At 43.1% G+C, this 20,949-nt stretch overlaps 3 protein-coding genes and 1 long non-coding RNA gene across 5 annotated transcripts; 2 read left to right on the top strand and 2 right to left on the bottom strand.

The window, feature by feature from the left end:
• Positions 1–3,775: 3,775 nt before the first annotated feature.
• LOC118100497 lies at positions 3,776–7,834 on the top strand. The gene is made up of 3 exons (XR_004694446.1): positions 3,776–4,199; positions 4,953–5,105; positions 7,706–7,834. It is a non-coding gene; the product is annotated as an uncharacterized LOC118100497 (long non-coding RNA).
• Positions 5,552–12,609, bottom strand: LOC118100486 (serine/threonine-protein phosphatase PP1-gamma catalytic subunit B). 2 transcript variants are annotated; one of them, XM_035145663.1, is made up of 7 exons: positions 12,189–12,605; positions 10,927–11,058; positions 9,974–10,204; positions 9,075–9,179; positions 7,727–7,950; positions 7,223–7,357; positions 5,552–6,834 (listed from the first exon to the last, which is right to left on the bottom strand). In XM_035145663.1, the coding sequence occupies exons 1-7, from the start codon at positions 12,241–12,243 to the stop codon at positions 6,739–6,741; spliced, it is 978 nt and encodes a 325-aa protein (XP_035001554.1). In that variant the 5' UTR covers positions 12,244–12,605; the 3' UTR covers positions 5,552–6,738. The 2 variants fall into 2 exon arrangements, with proteins under 2 accessions (XP_035001554.1, XP_047194294.1); XM_047338338.1 differs by lacking the exon at positions 5,552–6,834 and adding an exon at positions 6,904–7,097 and having other exon boundaries at positions 7,147–7,357; positions 12,189–12,609.
• A 153-nt stretch (positions 12,610–12,762) lies between these two features.
• pelo (pelota mRNA surveillance and ribosome rescue factor) lies at positions 12,763–18,045 on the top strand. The gene is made up of 13 exons (XM_035145658.2): positions 12,763–13,151; positions 13,927–14,019; positions 14,573–14,723; positions 14,936–15,026; positions 15,345–15,508; positions 15,791–15,851; positions 16,045–16,206; positions 16,297–16,343; positions 16,434–16,507; positions 16,596–16,667; positions 16,910–16,984; positions 17,082–17,113; positions 17,590–18,045. The coding sequence occupies exons 1-13, from the start codon at positions 13,111–13,113 to the stop codon at positions 17,682–17,684; spliced, it is 1,158 nt and encodes a 385-aa protein (XP_035001549.1). The 5' UTR covers positions 12,763–13,110; the 3' UTR covers positions 17,685–18,045.
• A 76-nt stretch (positions 18,046–18,121) lies between these two features.
• On the bottom strand, positions 18,122–20,711 carry paqr4b (progestin and adipoQ receptor family member IVb). Its single transcript, XM_035145669.2, has 3 exons — positions 20,361–20,711; positions 19,223–19,441; positions 18,122–18,888 (listed from the first exon to the last, which is right to left on the bottom strand). The coding sequence occupies exons 1-3, from the start codon at positions 20,524–20,526 to the stop codon at positions 18,452–18,454; spliced, it is 822 nt and encodes a 273-aa protein (XP_035001560.1). The 5' UTR covers positions 20,527–20,711; the 3' UTR covers positions 18,122–18,451.
• Positions 20,712–20,949: the final 238 nt, after the last annotated feature.

The following is a 20,949-nucleotide window of genomic DNA, read 5'->3' on the forward strand; positions in this document are numbered from 1 at the left end:
TATCACCACACACAATCACACACACACACACACACACAAACATATATATATATATGAACAATCTTATATACATTTCATTTGTCTAAGCCTCAGATATTTTCATGGACACGTGGAGTGACTTACTCCTGATACACTTTGTAACTATAAGAATGTATTTACAGAATTTACAGTAGTGGCCTCCTTGTTACACAAACATGCTTCTGCTGCTCTTTCGCAGAGAATTTCTAAAATTGGAAGTGTTTTTTGTTGCAGCTTTCAAGTTTCCGATCAGCTGCCGGTTGACCAACTGACTCTCGGCCCTGTGGCCTGCGGCTGAGGGGCAGCTCCATTCCGGAAGGGTGCCATAAATTACCAATGATGAAAGCACTTAGTTTAATGCATATTTTAAAGCAGAAGCAGAGAAAGCCCAGAAATAGCATCAAGGTAACACAGAGGATGGAATTTAAACACTGCTGGTGTGAATACATATCATCAAATAAACATTAATGCTGCAAATATACTGTATTTAAATTTTTAATCCAAATTTTAGTTAATTTTTTTAAACATTTTCCTTGATTTCACTGTCACTACAAAAGGTATGAGTGCGTTGGGTGCGATGATGAGTGTGTAAACTCATGTAAACCAACAATCCACACTACACTTAACAAGATATCCCCACCCCAGCCAAACGCGTGGGTCAGCCAAGCACATTACAATTATCAATTTGTTCCCACATCTACAAGCAAAATAAACGTTTGGCACAGGCTCTATTTATTTATGCGTTCCTTGACATGTTGATAAAACATTTATATTTGTTCTGTTCTGCCAGTGTCCCCATCTCCGTTTCACCCAGCCGCTCTCCGGGCCTCAGCTGTCGTACAGCCGTTGTGACCTCTGAGATTTGGGGGCTGTGATAGGGGTCGGCCTGTCAGTGTCTCCCTCAGGGCAGAGCAGTGACATTTAACTCAATATCCCAGAAGGATAAGGTTTCTCCCTCACTCCCCTCCATCTTCCGCCTCTGTCTATCTGTGAAGTGTCAGTGGCGCGCGTGTGCGGCGACTACTACAGTGTAACCCCCCCCCTGCAAGCTGGGACACCCATCAACTGCGACCCCCTCCTCGGCACTAACATGCCACACCTTCGTGCCAGGCTGAGGGATCACCATGTGCCGCCTTAGCCCCAACCGAGCACACCCTCCCTCCCTCCTCGGCTTGTGAACTCTATACGTGTTCCCAGTTCTGTACAAGTGTTAAGTACTGTGGAGGTGCAGCTGTACGCGCAGCTATCTTATGCAACTAAGTCCGTCTCTGCTGACTTGCATGGTACAAGCAAAGTGAGAGGGACAAAGCGACATTTGTCACCTTTAAGATGAGGACCCAGGAAAGACAGACATACAGCGGGGCCTATAAGTCTGAATGGGGGGGGGGGGACGTGGTCTCGGACGTTCGGACCCCACTGTATTATCATTAACGGCTCATTCTGTGGGTCGCACACTGGACCAGCAGCTGGTCAATGCCATCCTTGTGTGGGCAGATAATCAAGTGAGGGAACCCTTATTTAAAGTCGTCAGCCATAAACACATTCCTCTGTAGTCTTACGAAACACAACCCACAACACTAATCCGTGGCAGCGTGATTCTTATCTTTAAGTGACAAATTAGAATGTTAACTTTAATTGATATATTACATTTTATTTCACTCAAGCTCCAGCCAGTCATTTTAAATGCAGCATCGTCACAGAACTGAATCCATTAACTTCCTGGTTCTCTCGTTCTTAAAGGGATAGTTCACCCAAAAATGAAAATGAACTCATTATCTGATTCGTCAAATGTAAAAAACAGAAAAACACATAAAATGCATTTTTTGGGCCTAAATGTCCCGAGGAGGATCACAGGGGACATTTAGGCTTAAAAGACGCCGCTTCGAATTTGAATGTCAGGGCTTCCGTACACTTGATGACACCACAGGAGCAGTGTGGACGCTTTTTATGTTCTTTCCTCACTAGTTTTGTTACTTTAGAAGAATTGGTCACCATTGACTTCAATTGTGTTGAATTTGGCTGCAGCGCTGTTCACCCCCGAGACTCCAAACAGTGATTTGTGGACTCAAACACTCCATCTGCACAGTGGTGAGTAGATAATGAGTCAATTTGAATTTTCCGGTGAACTATCCCTTTCAACGTTCATGCACATGCAAAATAAATCGACAAATGTTCGCTGAGCAACAGCATCAAACCTAATAACATAGGACACGTGTGGTATTGACAGTGAGGACATAATTAGCACTGGGGCTATAAGGCAGCTACAGCATCAGTGTTAGCAGGGTACTTGTTACAGCATTAGCTAATAGTAATAATAGAAGTGGCAGCTGAGTCTCTGAATCCAGAATTCCTTCGCGAGATATAAATAGAGCAGGTGACACCGTGCTGCCGGGTTTGGCACCACCACAGCTTTGCGGAATGCTGGAGCTTCGGTTCCTGCTCGTATAAGTCTGACTTTCATGCAGAAAATAAAGACGGGACGTCGGAGGACACATTTGACTCCACTGTGTCATCAGTGCCTACGTGGTACATTGGGCCGAAAGGATTCCTGGTTGTTCACACCATTCCTCACACTTAGGGCTGTACTATATAAGCCACGGGGGAGCCAACAGGAGAGCGAGCCTGTTGATCAAAAGTGGCTTCGGTTTTACTGATTGAGTGTCGTTTGCGTGGCCGGCTCCGCGTTTTCCAGAGGCCGCCGTCGTTCAATGACACGCAAAGACGTTTTGATCGGGAAAAATCAATGGCTGCTGAGGAAGTCGGTCATTTAGCTTCACAGGATCAGATCAATTCAGATTTTAACGTGCAGTGAATTTAAGAGGGAGAGTTTTGCAGAGAAGTTGTTCCAATGGTACGAACTACAGTTAGTTCCATTTACTCCATGACATGTCTATTTGGAACAGTTTGAGTAAACTCTACTTGTTGCAGTAGTTTTCATGCAGCAACATTTTCCTGCACTTTAAGTCTGAATTCACTTTCAACTTTTTATCTGTATTCATTTATTTGCTTTTAATCTGGCTCTGATCATTTTATAATGTTTTTTATTGTCTTTTCTAATCTGTAACATTTTTATTCTTTTATATTTAAGCTCTCAGGTTATTGCTGATGAGATCTTTAAATAGCTTTTAATTGTTTCCCTTTGTCTTCTCTTAATTCATCATGTCTAACTTGTAAAGCACTTTAAAATGTGCAATATAAAACGTTTTATTTTTATTTTATTATTCTTATTCAAATACATTCAATAATCTCTACTTTTAGTTAGATTTATCACACTAAATGTAAATATTCATCATCTACTCCTATTTCTTAAATGATATTTACATAACCCAATAGAAAAGGACTGGGATTCTTTTGTGTTTGCACACATTTCACAATGTTTCTAATCTGGAGATTATGACTATAATAAATTATTATAAAATAAAGATAGAATCCATAGAAATAATAATAATAATAAAAATAAAAACTAGAATTAGGTTAAATCAGAATATGCGATAAATAAGTTTGTTTTAAGCTTTGATTCAAAGGAAGTCCCTCTAATCGTAACGCTTTTAATTGGCACAAATAAATGTACGTCTCCCAAACAGCAGGTTGGGTTATTATGTTTTTTTTGTAGAAGTCTGCACAAGAACAAAATAGTTCTGAAGCTTGATAATAGCGTCATAAATTCATCAGTTTAGTGTTTCAGGCCAGAATAGCTATATGGACTAGTATGTACAGTATTTGGTATCATCTGAAAGATGAACTCTTGGATACTACGTCTTCAATATCTTGTCTATTTTGAGAACTCTTATCTAACCAGGACTCTATTCCTGGGGTTGATCACTATGACTGATGTGAAGTCATAGTCCCATTATCTCTGGACCAAAGTTTGATCTTCTTTTTTCTTTTTTTCTATCCCGCTCTGTGAGAAGTGAAAACAAATTCACACACAAGAAACAAGTTCACATGTCTCCGAGACTCACTATCCATCACGAAAGCTAGAAACATAATCCTGTCCAAGGGCCACAGTAAGAATTTGAGACCACATAGCCACCGACAAATTCTGATGACCAAGGGTGACCTTAAGTCTCCATTGACTTGCTATAAATGTACAGAGGATTGTAGTGAAGGAGAATGAGGCCGCGGACCCACACTTAGATGTACAGAGGATTACAATGGTTCCTGCATCAGGATGTTATCAAGTAAAACTATTTCCCTTGGTTTTACTCTGGATGTCCTGCACTCTAGCTGACATTTTCAAACTACAACACAGAGAATGTACAGAAAATCTGCTTCCACTTTTAAAAAATAATTATAGGAGTCCTAATCCAATACCCTTCACCCCTCACCTCCATGGCCCTGTAAAGGGAAGAAGGGTGTTGATGACAGGAAGACGAATGAATGCAAAAAGAGCCTGAGAAATGCCTAAGAAAGAAATGGGATCCTTTTTTGATAAAAATAGAATGAGGAATGAAAAAGAGCGATACAGAGTCTTCTGCACGGCCCTTGTATAGCGACCGGAGACAAATATTACTCGTTAACAACTACGTAAATGGATTTCGGACAAAATACCGCAATTACAGCAGCAGCAGATCAGTGTTGTTGCACTGAATGCAAGTGCTTGTGACATGTCTGTGTTCCCTGGGGGCAATGTAAAGCACTGAGCATGTGGCTGAGGAGGTAAAGCAGCCATCCTCTAACCTGAGGTTGGCAGTTTGATTCCCAATTTTCATCTGCATGCCAAAGCGTCCTTGAGCAAGACACTGAACCCAAAATCGCCACCCATAGATAAAAGTGATGCCCATAAATGCGCTGTGTGAATGTGAGTGAATGGGGGAACGGCAGTAAACTGTACAGGGAAGCGCTTTAAGTCGTCATCAAAATTAGAAAATATATAAATACAGACCATTTACCATATTAACCACAGCTCAGTGATTGGTTTCTGCTTCATACAGTGGATCTGCTGACTGGTGGAGGAAAAGGAGCTCAGCACTGCCTCCCTGTGGAGAACAGCTGGACCACACATCCTGGACTTTGTGGTGACAGACAGTAACAGTGTGGATGACGTAGCAGCCACTTGACTCATCTGCCAATCAGATCTCAGTCAAGTAAGTTATTTTCTATTTATTGATTTTAAAGGTCATTTTTTTAGCTGCATCTATTGAAAATGCAAAAGAAATCGTATAAAATGGCTTTTAACTGCTAAATCAATGTTACACTTTCTCCCTGACCACTTCACTCCAAACCCCTTTCAGCAAAGTATAAACAGAGTAACATTTTTAAAGCATTTTTAGAATATTTTAGAATTGTTAATTTATTGCCTGGACAAGCAAAGGGACAATTTGAAATGAGTTTTTTGGCTGCAATTGCCACAAATACAGTGACGTTGATCGATGTTTGTTGTCCCAGTAAAAAAGTCATTATCACTGAGTTAAGCCACAGTGTCAAGACTTCAATGTTTTTCTCAATATTACATTTTATGAAGGTAATAATTATATGAATACATTTGGACAAAAGAAGCAGTGTAACCATGAAATAATACAGTTAAAACTCATTTTGCTATCGGAAATTTCAGTTTTTATTATGCATCCTTACATAAGGTCATATTTTCATGTTATTGCAGCAGGTTTTATTTCAGACCTGTAAAGAAATAAAATCTGACCGCAGTCAACTCTGAAGAGGGAGGATTAAATAACAATCAATAATTTAACCCCATGAATGTTTAAAAATCAAACATGTGAATTTATACTTATTACTTTTTGTCAAATACTATCCAATATCATACGCCAGAAGTATGGGTTTGAATACTATTGATAATCAGCAGTTACTTCCCAGTAGTTTGAGTAACTGTGACCAGACATAAAAACAGCTACTTGCAGGAGATCAATAACAAATCCATATTTATATCATCAGATACAGGTTTACAATAAAAACAAGTCATCATTGTAGCTCAGATTCTCGCTTTATTGGTCAACTTGATGAAAGACTACAAAACGAATTCACAAAAAATCTCTTTCAAGTAATCAAATCTGTACAAACCTAAACTGTATGGGGTTTTTACAGCTCTGGCTCATATGAATCTGGAGAGTCATATGCATGTGTGGTGTGTGTGTGTGCGTGCACGAGTGAATAATCATGTGCCTGCTCGCCTGAGAAAAGGTGAAACGCTCTTTCCTGTTCCGAGGATTCAGAGACGCCGTGCTCGGGCCGAGACAAGACTCTACATGCACGCACACACTCACATGCACATACCTGTGTTTTGAGATTTTACAGTACAGAGGACAGGGAAAAAAAACCAAAATACTCCCCCCCCTCCACAAGTACACACACACGCCACCTACTGGCAGGGTTTGCTGCTAAAATTCATGTCCAGCAATGTTCCCACTGTCTCCCAAACCCTGCTTTCTTCAGTCAAAATTACTGTACAGACAGACACTGTGGTTCAACCTTTCCACGGGAAGAGTGGTAAGAGAGAGGGGAAAGTATAAATCTCTAATACTCTCACACAAAATGTACACGTGCACACATGATTTTAATGCTCACCGGCAGAGGACGCGTTTGTCGCCTGCGCACGCACTCATTCAGACAATTCATAACATTAAATGTTTTAAGAAGTACAGATAAAAAAGGAAAAAAGCCCTGGGTATAGGTTTGATTTCTGGCTGTTTGGTGAAAAGAAAGGAGAAGAGAGGTAGAGAGGGCAGGAGGGAAGGGTCGCAGGTCGAGGGCAAACTACTCGTGTCATTTCTTAGCTTTCCTTGGGGGAGTGACTGGGCGGCCAGAGCCCATTCCCCCTCCACCACCGTAGAAGAGCTTCTTGTCTGCAGGTTTGAGAATCTGGGAAACAAAGACGACAAAAATGAGCAAAACAACAACTGAATTACAGCCTCACAGCTACGCCAAGCAGTCAGATTGCAGTTTACAACAATGTCCGTCTCATCATACGTGTAGTGAAGACTTGGAACGAATTTAAGATGGGTAATAAGTTAGTGAGTTATGGCCAAAGACACATTTGTAAAGTCGACCTTTGACTGCAACATCGCATTCATAAGAACACGACAGAAAGACGCAAAACCAGACAACATAATGCCTCTTGCCATGTTTGTCACCAGAGCAGATATGTCGCCGTTTTACAAAGCAAAGTGCAATCATTCATTTTTGCCAGTATAGGTCCGGTGGGCCACGGGGATCAGAGTTAGAACTTTCTCTGGGGTCTCTTGTTTACCTGGAATGAGCACATGAGGGTCTCGTCTACGCTCATCATGGCTCCGGCATTGTCGAACTCTCCGCAGTAGTTAGGAGCAGAGAACAGCGTCACCAGCTGCCGCTTTGCAAAAAACTCATATCCGTCCTCAACCACCTGAAAGCAGATACAACACAGGTTAGTGAATGGGTTTTTTAGCCTTACGGGGATACTACTGGAATTTAGCATGGACTTATGAAGAGAGAAAATACATTTCTAATGGTCGCTCTGCCGACCTGCCACCAGTAAAACTGAGCTGACGCCACTTCGCTACAGCTCCACCTTACTGTCCCAAAACATCACTAAACATCTGGACCTCCACAACACAAGCGTTGACTCTCAGTTCCACACCCAAAGCTTACCAGATAAAAGAGGTATAAGGAAGAGGGGTGGTTTACTTTTTATTTTACGTGCTTGTTTCTTTCTTTACGACCTTGTACTCCCACTTTAAAAAAACATCCCCAGAATACACGTTCTTGTGCTGACCTGATGGGCCCGACAAATAAGGTCCATGTCGTGTTTGTGGAGGAACTTTGTGACGACGTCGGCGCCGAACGTGAAGGAGACGCCGCGGTCGTTCTCGCCCCAGCCCAGCACGTCCTTGTCCGGGTCTGCCCACAGCAGGTCGCAGAGGAGGCCCTGGTCAGGCACATCAGTGGGACGCATGACCCTTCGCACCTGCTCCATAGACTGGAGGTCTGGTGACAGGCCTGGAGGGGAAAACATGTGTGGAGTCAGAAAGCAGAAAAACTTGAACTCGGGTGTCTGTGATTCTACACGTACGATACATTTCTTCATGTTCTGAGGCCTGGATTTAGGTTTACTGCTCGTTTTTATCTTAACTGTAAAAATGAGGCGGGTCTGACATGTGACAACCAAGGCAACTAGTCATCGCAGAAGTGGTTTGATAAGACGAAGGCCTTGTCTGAGCAAAATGATACAAATCCAATCCCATGACGACACATTTGTGCCTTGTGTCAACATTAGAAATGGTTTTATGGCGCCTATATAAAATTATGATCACCTGAGACACAAAAAAGCTTTTATTTAAATTTTATAAAGACTTTTTGTTTCGATTCCAAGTGTATAAAATTACTGCGATTAAAATATATATGAGCTGGGGATTCAACTGCAATATGCAGAACAAATCCAAGCAAACATACAATATCCTATCTGTGAGCCGTCTTATGAAACCTCGTGTTTGAAGAGGGCGGTTGTGTCTACCCTCATGATTACAAGGGCCTGTTTACATACTTTGTATCGTGTCTCTCACAGACATTAGATAACTGTGACTGGTCTTTGTTATTATACTATTTTCTGAACTGCTAAAGAAGTCAAATTGGTGACAAAATACATGATATCTGTTATTCGTGTTTCTTAAACGAGCGGTTTGATTTGTTTGCTCTTTACTTAGCTTTGTCTTTAAATCCCTTTAAATTGTAAAGCTTATATTGTTGATTGGAAAATCTCTGGTTAATCTTTAGTTCATAATATGAACTGTGTTAAAGCCAGAATGTTTACAAAGGCCTTGTCTGTGGCAACTCGGTTCCCATGTTATCTGGCTATGTCCACGATCCAATCTATTTTGTGAAGGTATATTAAATCTTTGCTTTTTGAAAGTGTTGCCAGGCGATATGTTATAGATAAAATAAAAAAGATATAATCGGAAGTTTGCTTATGCGTGGGAAAATAAATCTAAATATACTCCAACAGTAAATAAAGACCCCACAGTCCTGAAGGCTTTTGACTATGGTGTTGACAGCAACAACAGAGCAGAGGCGACTGTGTGTGTGTGTTGAGGATAGAAGGCAAATGAACTGTTTGATAAGGATACCTCCATGGCAACAGAAGATCTTCTCATCAACAATAGCGGCAACAGGCAAACAGTTGAAGCAGTCGGTGAAGGTCTTCCACAGCTTTATGTTGTATCGCCTCTTACCTGTGAAAGGAAACACAATTACTTTGTCACAATCTAATCTCAGGAGCCATAAAACCTTAACAGCCGCTGCACATGTTGCATCACATCTCAAACAACATTTTACATAATCCCGGCTGTGTGAACCACAGAGAAAGGCATGTGATTAATCACTGCCCGTTCTGCCTGATCATGCTCCTTAGCCCAGAGCCTGGTGTACTGAGAGGTTATCTGTGTTTGACTAATGAGCCAGGTTCTCTATCAGCTTTAAAAAGGAACAGCTCAGTCAGATTTATGATTTATTTAGTGTTTCTTATGATTTTTGAAGTATAATGAGGCTACATTTGTAGACTCAGCTTAAAGTGAAGGGCATGTTTGTTAACGTTAATAAAATGCTGACAACCACATAGGTGACATAAACAAGGAAGATATTTTTGCTCATCCGCAACTAGTAAAAGTTTTTTTTTAAAAATGTAAATTTTTTCATATTAAACGGACAATACGTTTAACATAAAATAACTTTGAATGTAAAAAAGGTGCTAAACACTTAAAGATAATACCAAAATATACAAGTAAATTAAGTAGATATGCAAATAATGCTATTCCAAATACTGTGGCTCAACATGCACCACTTAACCAAACACAAGGGCTTGTTTACTGATAAATAATTGATCTCATCTTTCAGTGTTTACATTTGCAAAAGACCTGCATTACTCTGAGGCCTTTAGGTTAAGCCTTGTACTTTTATAAATCTAGTGGTAACTTGACAGCAGTGGTAAGATTAATGTCTGTATCTGTGTGCATGTCACAAGACTTACACTCATCATAGAAGCCATATATTCTGTTAATGGAGGCGCACTCGTGGTTTCCCCTCAGCAGAAAGAAGTTTTCTGGGTATTTGATCTTGTAGGCCAGCAACAGGCAGATGGTCTCCAGGGACTGTTTGCCTCTGTCTACATAGTCCCCCAGGAACAGGTAGTTGCTCTCTGGTGGAAAGCCCCCATATTCAAACAGCCTCAGGAGATCATAGTACTGCCCATGGACATCACCTGGTGAGAAAAGCAGTGTTAGAGTGGAAACCGCAATGCTGGTCAAGGGGGTGATTATCACGCCGTGTGTATGAGCACAACAAAAGGTAAGGGAGTCAGATAAAGGTACAACAACACTTGGCACGTTGCAAATTAACAGCAACACCAATAATACACAACAATCGGCTGTTGCCAATGCATAATTTAAGATGAACACTGTTATTCCTGTGTTGCTTGACTCGTTTTTTATGATGATGAAACAACTAATTGAATGTGCAAGCTTGAATTTAGGGTGAGGATGCTGGTAATTCTGATTGCAGTGCAAACTTGGCCTGTTCCTGAAATTTGCAGGATGTTCCTTTAAACTAGCATTCCTCATTAACTGGCATCAGCAGAATGACACAGGAGGGCGAGTCCCGGTAGACTAGAAGTGCAAAACAGCACTGTGAAGACAAGCCTATATTATCTGTTCGTTTCTTCAGTCCTGCAATTACATGGCAAGGTCACCGCTACACACTGCGGGCTGTCCTGTGAACTCAAACATTGTTTTTCTTTTTAAGTTAGATCCTGAAACTTCACTTGCAATTGAAACATTTAAAATGATAGCATGTTTAGGATTTCTCATAATACTCAAGCACTCTTAATCTAAAACTCTAAAAAACAGCCATCTAATGGTCTTAGTGAAAGCTGTGTGACCAAATTTGAGAATTCCCTCGACTCTCAAGAACACAACTAAGCCTCACCACAAATCTTGAGTGGCGCCTCGAGTTCGAGCAGGATTGGCTGGCTGAGGAAGATCTCCCGGGATTTGAGGCAGAGACCACGGATTTCATTCTCTGTCAGTTGAACATTTTTGCCAGGTCTGGAGCCTTTCACTGCGAGGGAGAAATGGACAGAGAGTGAGAAACGGTGCATCGGAAACATTAAAGTATATTGTTATTCCCCGTTTCTACAGTTAACGAGTACATACATTGAATTTTACTTCCGTGAGTTCACGTGAACGTATTGCAAAATAAGGCATTTCGCCATTGGAAGGTTAACGCGAGCACGAGCATGTTGCTCAATATTCATTCATGACCTTTATGTCTCAAAAACATAATCATAAAATCTGTGGCTGAAACCTACAGGTGAATTCTCGTTAGAGTGTCGAATGTAAATAATGCAATTTACGCCCCAATGTTATGAAATCTACAAACTTGTTTGCTCAGCAGTTCACAACCATCTGTTTACTGTCATGGAGCAAAATTATTAAACGATTATCAAAGTAGCTGAATGTTTTTGTCTCAGTTCATCAGCTGGACTAGCAAATTTTGAAAATCTATAAAAATGTGTTCATATTGAAGACTGAAAGGAGTGATTGTTTTGCCCTCATCTACCACAATAATCTGCAAACGTCTGAAGTGAATATTTAAAATGCTTCATGTCTTGTGTCACAGGGTGTTGTTAACTTTGGTCTAACATCGAAGAATAAAGCAGGAATAAAAGTGTAAAACTGAGAAACTCCCCGTGAAGACGAGGACTGGATCAGCTCAGGATTCTGAGGCAAGTGAGCTTATAGTAAAATGGTGTTTTGTTCTGAGCCCGCCTTTAAAACCTCTGGATGTAAATATCAGGCAAAAAAAACACGACACCACCACGAATCAGACAAAACCAACACAAACAAATGTGAAATAACTTCACAACCCACTTGGTAATTTTCCGTTTTACCCACCGATCCGAGGCACCGTGCTACAATTCAGGATTAACACCCAACTCCAACTCTGTCTCGCGAGTGGACACTTTCCCCCGGAGCAGAGCACAATACACACTTAAATATTCATAACGTGCGCGATGGATCAACAGATGATGATTTGTTATTAATTCAAAACACGTTGAGTGGTGGTTCAGCAGGAAGCAGGAGAGACACTGAGCGAAAGCCGGAGCGGGGCACCGTTGTCTAGCCTCCCTGTGTTAGCTAAGATGGCTACCTCGGTGAACAGATATCGACCGATACTCTGGCTCTTACCTTCCAGCAGACGCTGTATAATGGAGTCGATGTTCAACTTGTCGGCTTCGGCCATGCTAATCCTCAAACTCGGTCGGGTTCTGGTCACTTCTGCGAGTTCGAGTCGTCGTACCGGGACCAACGAGCTGAAAAACGTTAGCTTTTTTTTTTTTTTTTTCTCTCTTCTCTCTTCAGCGTTAATCGGCTATCGTTAGCCCGCTAGCTAGCTAACCTTGGGGGCAGAAATGGCAACCTCAAAAACGCGAGGCGCTGGCTCGTAGAAAGACGTGATGGCGGGCCGCGCACTTCAGAAAACCGCATTAAGTCAGTTACTCCCCCGTTACATGTCCGGATTCACGTTAAATGTGCGTGATTTCCCGTGAAGACGCCGTTTCAGCCGAAGCTAGCAGCACCATGCCATCGACAAAAAGAGGCTAAGGGAGCGTTAGCAGAAAAAGCGAGGATGAACGGAAGTGGGCTGGCGGTTCGCTCGCTCCTATTGGTGGGCTTAGCCAGTGGGCGGTATTTACACCGCCCGCCGTTCTCCCCGATTGGCTGAGCGCAACGCCCGTCAGCATTTGCTCATCTCAAACCGCTCCGTGGAAAAGAACAACGAATCTCGGGTTTATTTCGCATTTTTGCTGGATTTAAATGGATGATTTTGTTACGTAGCGTCAGATTCTGCGCGTTTATCCTCATTTAGTCAGAAAACGGCGCGTGTATCGCTGTGTATTTGTGGCGCAGCAGGAGCGACACCCACGGAAGTGACCAAGATGGGAGAACTGACGCCATGACGTGTCGTCACAGGTCCTGACAACATCGAGTGATTCATTGTGGAGATGGTTCGGCTCGTCGGCGACTTCGGCTCCGCACAAACATGAGCCGGACACACGTTAACCCGCGTGTTTCACTGTAATAACACGGAGACACAACCCGTCCAGCCATGAAGCTGCTGCACAAAGACATTGAGAAAGACAATGCCGGGTGAGTGGCTAACGGCTAATGCTAGCAAGCTAACCAGCATGCCTCTTTCCAGCTGACTGTACATGTGTCCACTTAGCTCACATCGAGCTGCACCCACAGAGACGCGTGGGGGGGAAACAGTCCCTGTTATCGTTAATATATACAGATAATAACACAATATATCACTGCGCGAGCGATCAGACTATGTGGCTACAGCTTCAGTAACTCATGAGCTAACACACCTCAATGTGTCATCAAAACAAACCTCCTGAGCCATCTTACCCCCAAATAATGTGGATTATCTTAAAGGGATAGTTCACCCAGAATGAGAATCCACTCATCATCTAGTCACCACTATCCTGGTGGGGGGGGTGGGTGAAGTTTTTGAGTCCACAAAACACTGCTGGAGTTTAAGTGATAAACAGTGTTGCAGCCAAATCCAACACAATTGAAGTAAATGGCAAAAACATGAAATGCCTCCATACTGCTCCTGTGGTGTCCCTAAGCCCAGACATGCAAATTTAGGCTAAAAACTTGGTTCAAATTACACCTAGAAGAATTGGTCGCCATTTACTTCAATTGTATTGGATTTAGCTGCAACGCTGTTTACCCCTGAAACTCCAAAAGTGTTTTGTGGACTCAAACACTTCACCCTCCTCTCCATCGGCATAGCGATGAGTAGATGAGTGAAATTTCACTTTTGGGTGAACTATCCTTTTTAAAGTAAGCAGACATCCACAGTTTCATGGTCACGTCAACACAGGAGCTGTTTAGTTGACTGCATGTGTTTCTCCAGTCAGGTGACTCTGATGCCCGAGGAGGCGGAGGACATGTGGCACACCTACAACCTGCTGCAAGTCGGGGACAGCTTGAGAGCCTCCACTATCAGGTAACCACTGACCTCTCGCACGCAAACGTGACGTGAAGCCACGTACACTACTTTTCCAGTGCAGCATCTTTCTGCTAGACCTGTTTCACTAACCACTGCTTTGTTCTTCCCCGAGTTAGTCATCATTAAAAATGCTGCTCTGTCACTGTGTGCATTTGTAGGATATCATGGCATAGGGTTAGTGCCCATTGCTTAATTACAACCACTGCAATGAACCCAAGACACACCCAACACAAAGAATGAAGCCAGCTATTATATTATTATTCTAGGAAAATGAGTAAGCAGACACTGTCGGTTCAGGTGCAGCTCAATGTTATGTCAACTTTAATGCAGGTTACTCCAGTAAGGCTTATATTACAGTGTCCAGTTTAGCTTTAATAAAGCGTCTGTTATTAGATTCAGTCTGTGTTTGTGATGATTGCGATTGTCCTTCAGATGTTTTTCTTTCCCTCCACCCTTTCCTCCTGCGTATCACTCTGGGCTTTGGTCTGGAAAACTCAAACAACTTGTCATCAGCATCACAAATCAAGTCCCTTTCCCCCTGCTCCTACAGGAAGGTGCAGACAGAGTCCACCACCGGAAGCGTGGGCAGCTCCAGAATCCGCACTACTCTCACCTTATGTGTGGAGACGATCGACTTTGACTCCCAGGCCTGTCGGCTGAGAGTAAAGGGCACTAACTTAGAGGAGAACCAGTATGTCAAGGTCTGCAAACATTCAGTTGTAGCTGTGTCACATTGGTAGAAGTTTCAAATCAAACATTACACATATAGATAGTGTCTGATAAGTGTGTTTAACTCCATTTTTCTATTTGAGGGTTTATTATAACTGTAAAAAGTTTACTATTCATTTGGTCTTAATGTTAACTTCTGTTTAAAATGAGAGGATGTGATTATAATGTGTTCCTCTCTCTTCAGATGGGGGCTTACCACACTATTGAGCTTGAAGTTAACAGGAAGTTCACTCTGGCTAAAAAGAGCTGGGACAGCGTCGTCCTGGACAGAATCGGTAAGCGATTTATTCAGCCTGGTCTGATCCATCCCAGCTGATCCTGACTGACAGGGTGACATTTCAGTGGGTTTTCTCTCACAGAAAATCCACAGTCCTTATTTAGATTTTTTTTACATAACCAAGTACAGTGTGTTGCCATGGAAACAGAATTTGGTGAAACAAGAGCTGACAGATGGGCCTCATGTATTTGATGGAGTGGGGGTCTATTGAGTCATTGCTGCTGTAATTTTCCACCAAGACAGTTTAAATGTGTTTATACAGTACCAACCACCAGATGATCTATTTATCACTGCCTTGTTTGTTCTTAACATTTAGAGCAGGCATGTGATGCCACACAGAAGGCAGATGTGGCAGCTGTGGTCATGCAGGAGGGCCTGGCCAACCTGGTGCTGGTGACCCCCGCCATGACTCTGCTCCGAGCGAAAGTGGAGGTCACCATTCCGCGCAAGAGACGGGGAAGCTGCACTCAGCACGATAAGGTACGTCACTGCACGGAAACACGAGCTCCACCTTTCCAAAGCAAAGAGGAGGAAAGAGAGGGTCGCTATAAACAGTGAGTCATAGAGGGTTGAATTATGAAGAGAGGCAGCTGAAGGAATGGTGGACAGATTGATGGAACAGGGAGTCGGCGGGTTAAGGAAGTGTGTCCGTCTGTCAACCCTAATTGAGGGACAGCCCTTTTTGTGTTTTTTTTTAATAAAACAAGATCAACAGATATTTATATATATATTTATATCAACAGTTTTTCCCTCTGTCTGCAGGCGCTGGAGAGGTTCTATGAGGCTGTGATGCAGGGGATCCTTCGCCACATCAATTTTGATGGTAAGGCTGCTGTGCACTCGCATACATTGTTCCTCTTTTGCATCACACTCTTCTCCTTTATTTGTATTTGTTCCTCTCACATCTAACTCTGTGTCTGTCAGTTTTGTGGCACAATTGTGGTTTATTATTATCAACATTTTTGCTGGTTTTCTACCATGAGAAGTTCAAATTTTGAATTCTCGTCCTCCACTAGTGGTGAAGTGCATCCTTGTTGCCAGTCCAGGGTTTGTGAAGGACCAGTTCATTGCATATCTCTATAAAGAGGCAGTGCGACAGGACAACAAGCTCCTGCTGGAGAATCGCCCCAAATTCATGCTGGTGCACTCGTCATCAGGTCACAAGTACTCACTAAAAGGTAAGAGCCGATGGACTCTGACAATAACGCAATACAATCTTATCAGAACATGTAAACTTAGTACAATTCTTGTGTTTTGGTGTTTTGTAGAAATCCTCTCTGATCCCTCTGTGACAAGTCGACTGTCTGATACGAAGGTAAATCAGTTTGTTTTACACATCGTCCAGTAAATACATATTAGATATATTATTATTGTTGTGTTAACTGGTGTGAAATGTAACATGCAGGCAGCGGGAGAGGTGAGAGCCCTGGAGGATTTCTACAAGATGCTCCAGCATGAGCCAGACAGAGCTTTCTATGGGTGAGTGGTGACGTAGGCCGTGACCCAGTGAAGCCTCATTCCTTCTCACTGATGAACCAACAACCTTCGTATCTTTGCATCTTCTCAGACTGGCCCATGTGGAGAAAGCTGCGGAAGGTCTCGCCGTCGACACCTTGCTGATAAGTGATAACCTGTTCAGGTACATGCTCTGAGGTGTCACTGCCAGATATCTTTAGGTTATCTATGTTAAATACACACAGCAGGGGACAGTTTGTTTTTACTGACAGAACTGGCTGCAGCTGGAATGAACTGTTTATTTCCCTCTTATGCCAGAAGAATAAAACGAAAAAAACCCACCTGCACCTCTATTGGCTTTAAACTGGTCAGGCAAGAGATTGTTTGTGATCAAAACACAGTCACATGTTTTGTGTGTATATGCAGACATCAGGACGTCCCCACGAGAAGCCGCTACGTCCGCCTGGTGGACAGTGTGAGAGACAACAGCGGCACCGTCAGGTACCAGTGATCTTCCAAAAGACTCCCTATGTTATCATTCACCAGGAAGTACACAACAAAACTTCACATTTTTCCTGTCCTTTGTTTTTTCATGCAGAATGTTCTCGAGCCTTCATGTGTCTGGTGAACGTAAGTAATACAAACTATTCAATCTATATTAATAAGTTGTTTTGTTTTTTTATATAAACTTACACAATCCTTCATCATCTGATTAACAACCCAGCAACATACTGTCAAATCACGCAGACACACAAACATCATCATCAGACACATCTGTAAAGTCATTCTGGCTAAAAAACAACACACATTTGTCTTTGTGACCACAAATGACGCATGTGATTATTTGCATGTAGAACAGGGAAGTGAGATCGGATCCCAAATGCTAATACCAGTTGTGAACAGGGATTTACTGGTGTCACTTAATTGCTCTGAAACAAAAGCACTCGCCACACATGGGGCGACTTTCTCCGTCGATGCCGCTCTCAGTTCAGGAAGTAAAGGACGGACAGAAGCTACGCCCTCTGCACTTCTCTACTGAAACATTAACTCAACCTTTGTGCCGGCGGTGTCGTCCCCTCTTGATTTATCCCCGTCTGCATCCTCAGAGCTGACCCAGCTGAGTGGAGTGGCCGCCATCTTGCGGTTTCCCATCGCCGACCTGTCGGAGCCAGAGGACGACACCAGCTCTGACGAAGACTGATCAGCGCAGCGCGCTCGCCCGGAGAAAACAAGTGTGTTATAAAACACTGAAGCTGCTGTGTTATGGTTTATGTTTTCCACCTTTACTGCACATGTCTCTCAGACTTAATTAATTTTCTAAAGTGGCCACAATTGCACATTATGAGATGCTGCTTTTGGTTTGAGGTGACTGTGTTTGAGAAGGTGCCGGCTTGACTAAAGTCGCAGAGCTCTCAGTTCACAAGGATGCCAATGAAAAGGAATGTTATGTTTTGCCACGTTTCAAATGAGTTTCAAAACAGTTTTTCAGCAATAAATTAACCGATCTTTTTCGGTGTATATACAATATATCTTTTCTGCAATTAAACAACAGAAGCATTCAACCACTCGACTTATTTCACTTTGTCACAAAATCATCCTCATCATGCATGGAAGAAAAAAAAACAAGCTGAAACAAGATAGAAAAATATAATTTATTACATATAATAATTTCATTGTCCATTTAATATCTATTTTGGTTATGGGTTAAAAATACCCAGAACTACTGCATTTCAACAAACTAAAAATCAAGTAAGCTCAGGATTTTTAATTGATATGAGTTTCACAGTTACAACAGTCAGGTCCTTTTATTCTTCTCTCGCAAAATGTCAAATCATAAACTTCCCTCATGAAGAATCTCAGCAGCTATAGGACTAAAGTGCATTTTGACACAACTCGCCTCTCTTTTCAAACTTAATCTCATTTCTATCAGCGTTTAGTTCATGGTTGCTTGGCACACCCAGAATAACCCTAACCCTCATTCGGGCACTGGTAGGTCTTAATCCAGGCTAAATCCTCCAGGGTGCCCCAGTGCAGGTAGATGATGGAGCAAACAACCATGACATGCATTATCTGGTGGCTGTTGCCCCAGTTGTCGAACAGGCCCGGGCTGAAGCGCTCGGGGATCTGGATGATGTTGACCAGCCCTCCCAGCACAGCCAGCGAGTCCATGATGACAAAGAGGCGCAGGGAGTTGGGGCTGCCCACCCCGCTGCCGTACACTCGGAACAGGAAGAGGCTGAAGCGGAACAGAGCCTGCCAGATGAAAGCTTGCAGGCGCAGGACGTTGGTGCGGGCCGTGGTGGCACAGTAGATACCATAGGCCGACAGGAGGATGTAGGTCAGCAGGGCAGCCTGTTGTATGATGGGGTAGCACAGGAGGGTGATGTAAATGATGGGAAGTGCTCCTACACAGAAAAGGGAAGATGCACCAAAAAACAAACCATGTCAGTGAAACTAACCCGGATATTATTGACTGTTATTACCACAGGAGTCGGACGTTTGAAGTCATGAAAATGAGGATGTGAAACTTGGCTTGAACTTGACTCTTGATATTTGATCTCTGCAGACCTGATTTGAGTCTATATGGCAAACAACCACAGTGTAGTTATTCTAGCATTTACCACGTCACGACAAGTGAGCCGTGTAATTTGCTTTACTTGAAAAACTGCTCTGAATATTACCGACCAAACTTAAGGTCGTTGCAGTCACTGAAAAAACCCTAAGACTTGAACGACCTACCGAGGGTGTTCACCAGGCAGACCCCGAACATGTCCAGGGACAGCAGGGTGTCGTACACGTGTTCTCCCCCCACGTGGTTCATGAACACATGATAGACCAATGAGCCCACGGTGGGGCAGAGACAGGCCAGGTAGTGCACCAGGCAGATCCAGATGTTGTCCACCTCCATCCAGGGGATGCTGAAAGGCATTAGCACCAAGAAGAGGAAAAAGGGGATTCCTGAGGTGGGAGGAAAGAAGATAAGGAATTGAAAATGGAAACAGTTTGACAGTTACACAAAGTAGTTTCATTCTTAACCTCAAAGAAAAAGATGAGTGGTATCTTCTTATGGTTACTGCCGACAGGACACCTGTCCAATTGTTGATTGCTTTGTTTGTTTCAATTTGGTGCCTTTTGACTGAACGTCAGGTTACTGTTGACCCTTGGTGGAGATATGTGCTAGTTGTCTAGTTTAAGCCCAACATTCTAGTTGCAACAGTTAAAAAGATGCATCGCCATTTGCAGATCAATATGAGGAACCGTTCCTCTGTTAATGTTTTATCAGGATCACTGTGAAAGATGTGGCTGTTGGCTTGATGCACAGAGGAAACCCAGAGTAACGCTCCAACACTAATGCCCTTCACTTCCCCTGAGTAAGAGCGTTAGTCTTAATGGTCTTAGGGGATAGCCAAGGAAAGAAAATGGAGCAAGCAGGAGATGTCTTCAGAAGTCTGCATGGGTCTTAGCTCACGTGCAGTTACGTTTCATGTGTGAGTCCAGGATGCTTTGCTGAAGAGACTTAGGGGCATTTACAGCTGAAAAGTGTCGGGCAAACACAAACCTCTGAGGACCTAGTTGACAGGAGGATATTTCCATGGCAGGTATTCCCGGGGCAGATTATGGCTAATACCCCCTATCCTCATTACACACCCTTGTCAAGTGTACTTATCTGGCTGCAAGTGAGAGTAGTGCACATTTGTGAACTGTTTTATTTGTACATCCGCTGAGTATTTTAATTGGTTGCAAAGATGAGATGAACATTGTGCAGCGTGTTTAACTGAGACGTATTTTTAAAGGTCATTTTAAAAACATATTTTAAATTTGGTCAGGACTGACACCACGAGAGCTGAAGTGTGTGCACAGTTATTTCTGCACTTACCATGGGTGTAGATGTTTCCCAGCTCGTTGTGCATGTAGAAGAGACTCCTGAGGCACTCCTGAGCCGAGGACACCGGCCGGTAGCCCGTCAGGACATATTTGTTGAACTGGAGGTACAGAGGGGTCTTTGCAAAGTCCAACAGCCGCGGCCCTTTGTAAAGCCCCATCACTACTTCCTGCAGCCGAGGCCCCCTTCACATTTAGTTGACGGAACAGCTTCCTCACCATCTACATCCTAGAAGAGGCCGCGCTCTGCTCAGGACTCCGCTGTCGCACAGTCATGACCACGGCTCCCGAGACCCATCATTGGGCAGGTGTAAGTCCAAGCGAGCAACCTGTTGAGCTGGCCAAGTGGCATGCCTTCAGTGGGACCAATCCGAGGGCAGATCTTACCGCTAATCTGGGGTAATCCTCAAGGAAAGCCACGTGCACGACTACAGCTGCTCCCTAACGCGGCTCATAACCCACTCTCACCTGAACTTCATCCTAAACAGAGACATATTCTGCATTTCCCCTCCTTGTAGTCAGCAACATTCACCTGTTGCTCACGTTCTGCTGCACTCGGGATGATCTGTGGCTCACAAATGATT

Source organism: Hippoglossus stenolepis, chromosome 21, assembly GCF_022539355.2.
Source record: "Hippoglossus stenolepis isolate QCI-W04-F060 chromosome 21, HSTE1.2, whole genome shotgun sequence".
NCBI classification, from domain to species: domain Eukaryota; kingdom Metazoa; phylum Chordata; class Actinopteri; order Pleuronectiformes; family Pleuronectidae; genus Hippoglossus; species Hippoglossus stenolepis.

Coding starts and splice junctions, on each gene's coding strand:
- LOC118100486 (XM_035145663.1), bottom strand. CDS start 12,243: ATGGCCGAAGCCGACAAGTTGAACATCGACTCCATTATACAGCGTCTG. Junction 7,358..7,726: donor TTATTTGTCGGGCCCATCAG/GTCAGCACAAGA, acceptor ATCTGCTTTCAG/GTGGTTGAGGACGGATATGA. Junction 6,835..7,222: donor CCCTCATGTGCTCATTCCAG/GTAAACAAGAGA, acceptor TTTGTTTCCCAG/ATTCTCAAACCTGCAGACAA.
- pelo (XM_035145658.2), top strand. CDS start 13,111: ATGAAGCTGCTGCACAAAGACATTGAGAAAGACAATGCCGG. Junction 15,852..16,044: donor TCGCCACATCAATTTTGATG/GTAAGGCTGCTG, acceptor GTCCTCCACTAG/TGGTGAAGTGCATCCTTGTT. Junction 16,985..17,081: donor GACAACAGCGGCACCGTCAG/GTACCAGTGATC, acceptor TTTTTCATGCAG/AATGTTCTCGAGCCTTCATG.
- paqr4b (XM_035145669.2), bottom strand. CDS start 20,526: ATGGGGCTTTACAAAGGGCCGCGGCTGTTGGACTTTGCAAAGACCCCT. Junction 19,442..20,360: donor GGGAAACATCTACACCCATG/GTAAGTGCAGAA, acceptor CTCCCACCTCAG/GAATCCCCTTTTTCCTCTTC. Junction 18,889..19,222: donor CTGCCTGGTGAACACCCTCG/GTAGGTCGTTCA, acceptor TTTTCTGTGTAG/GAGCACTTCCCATCATTTAC.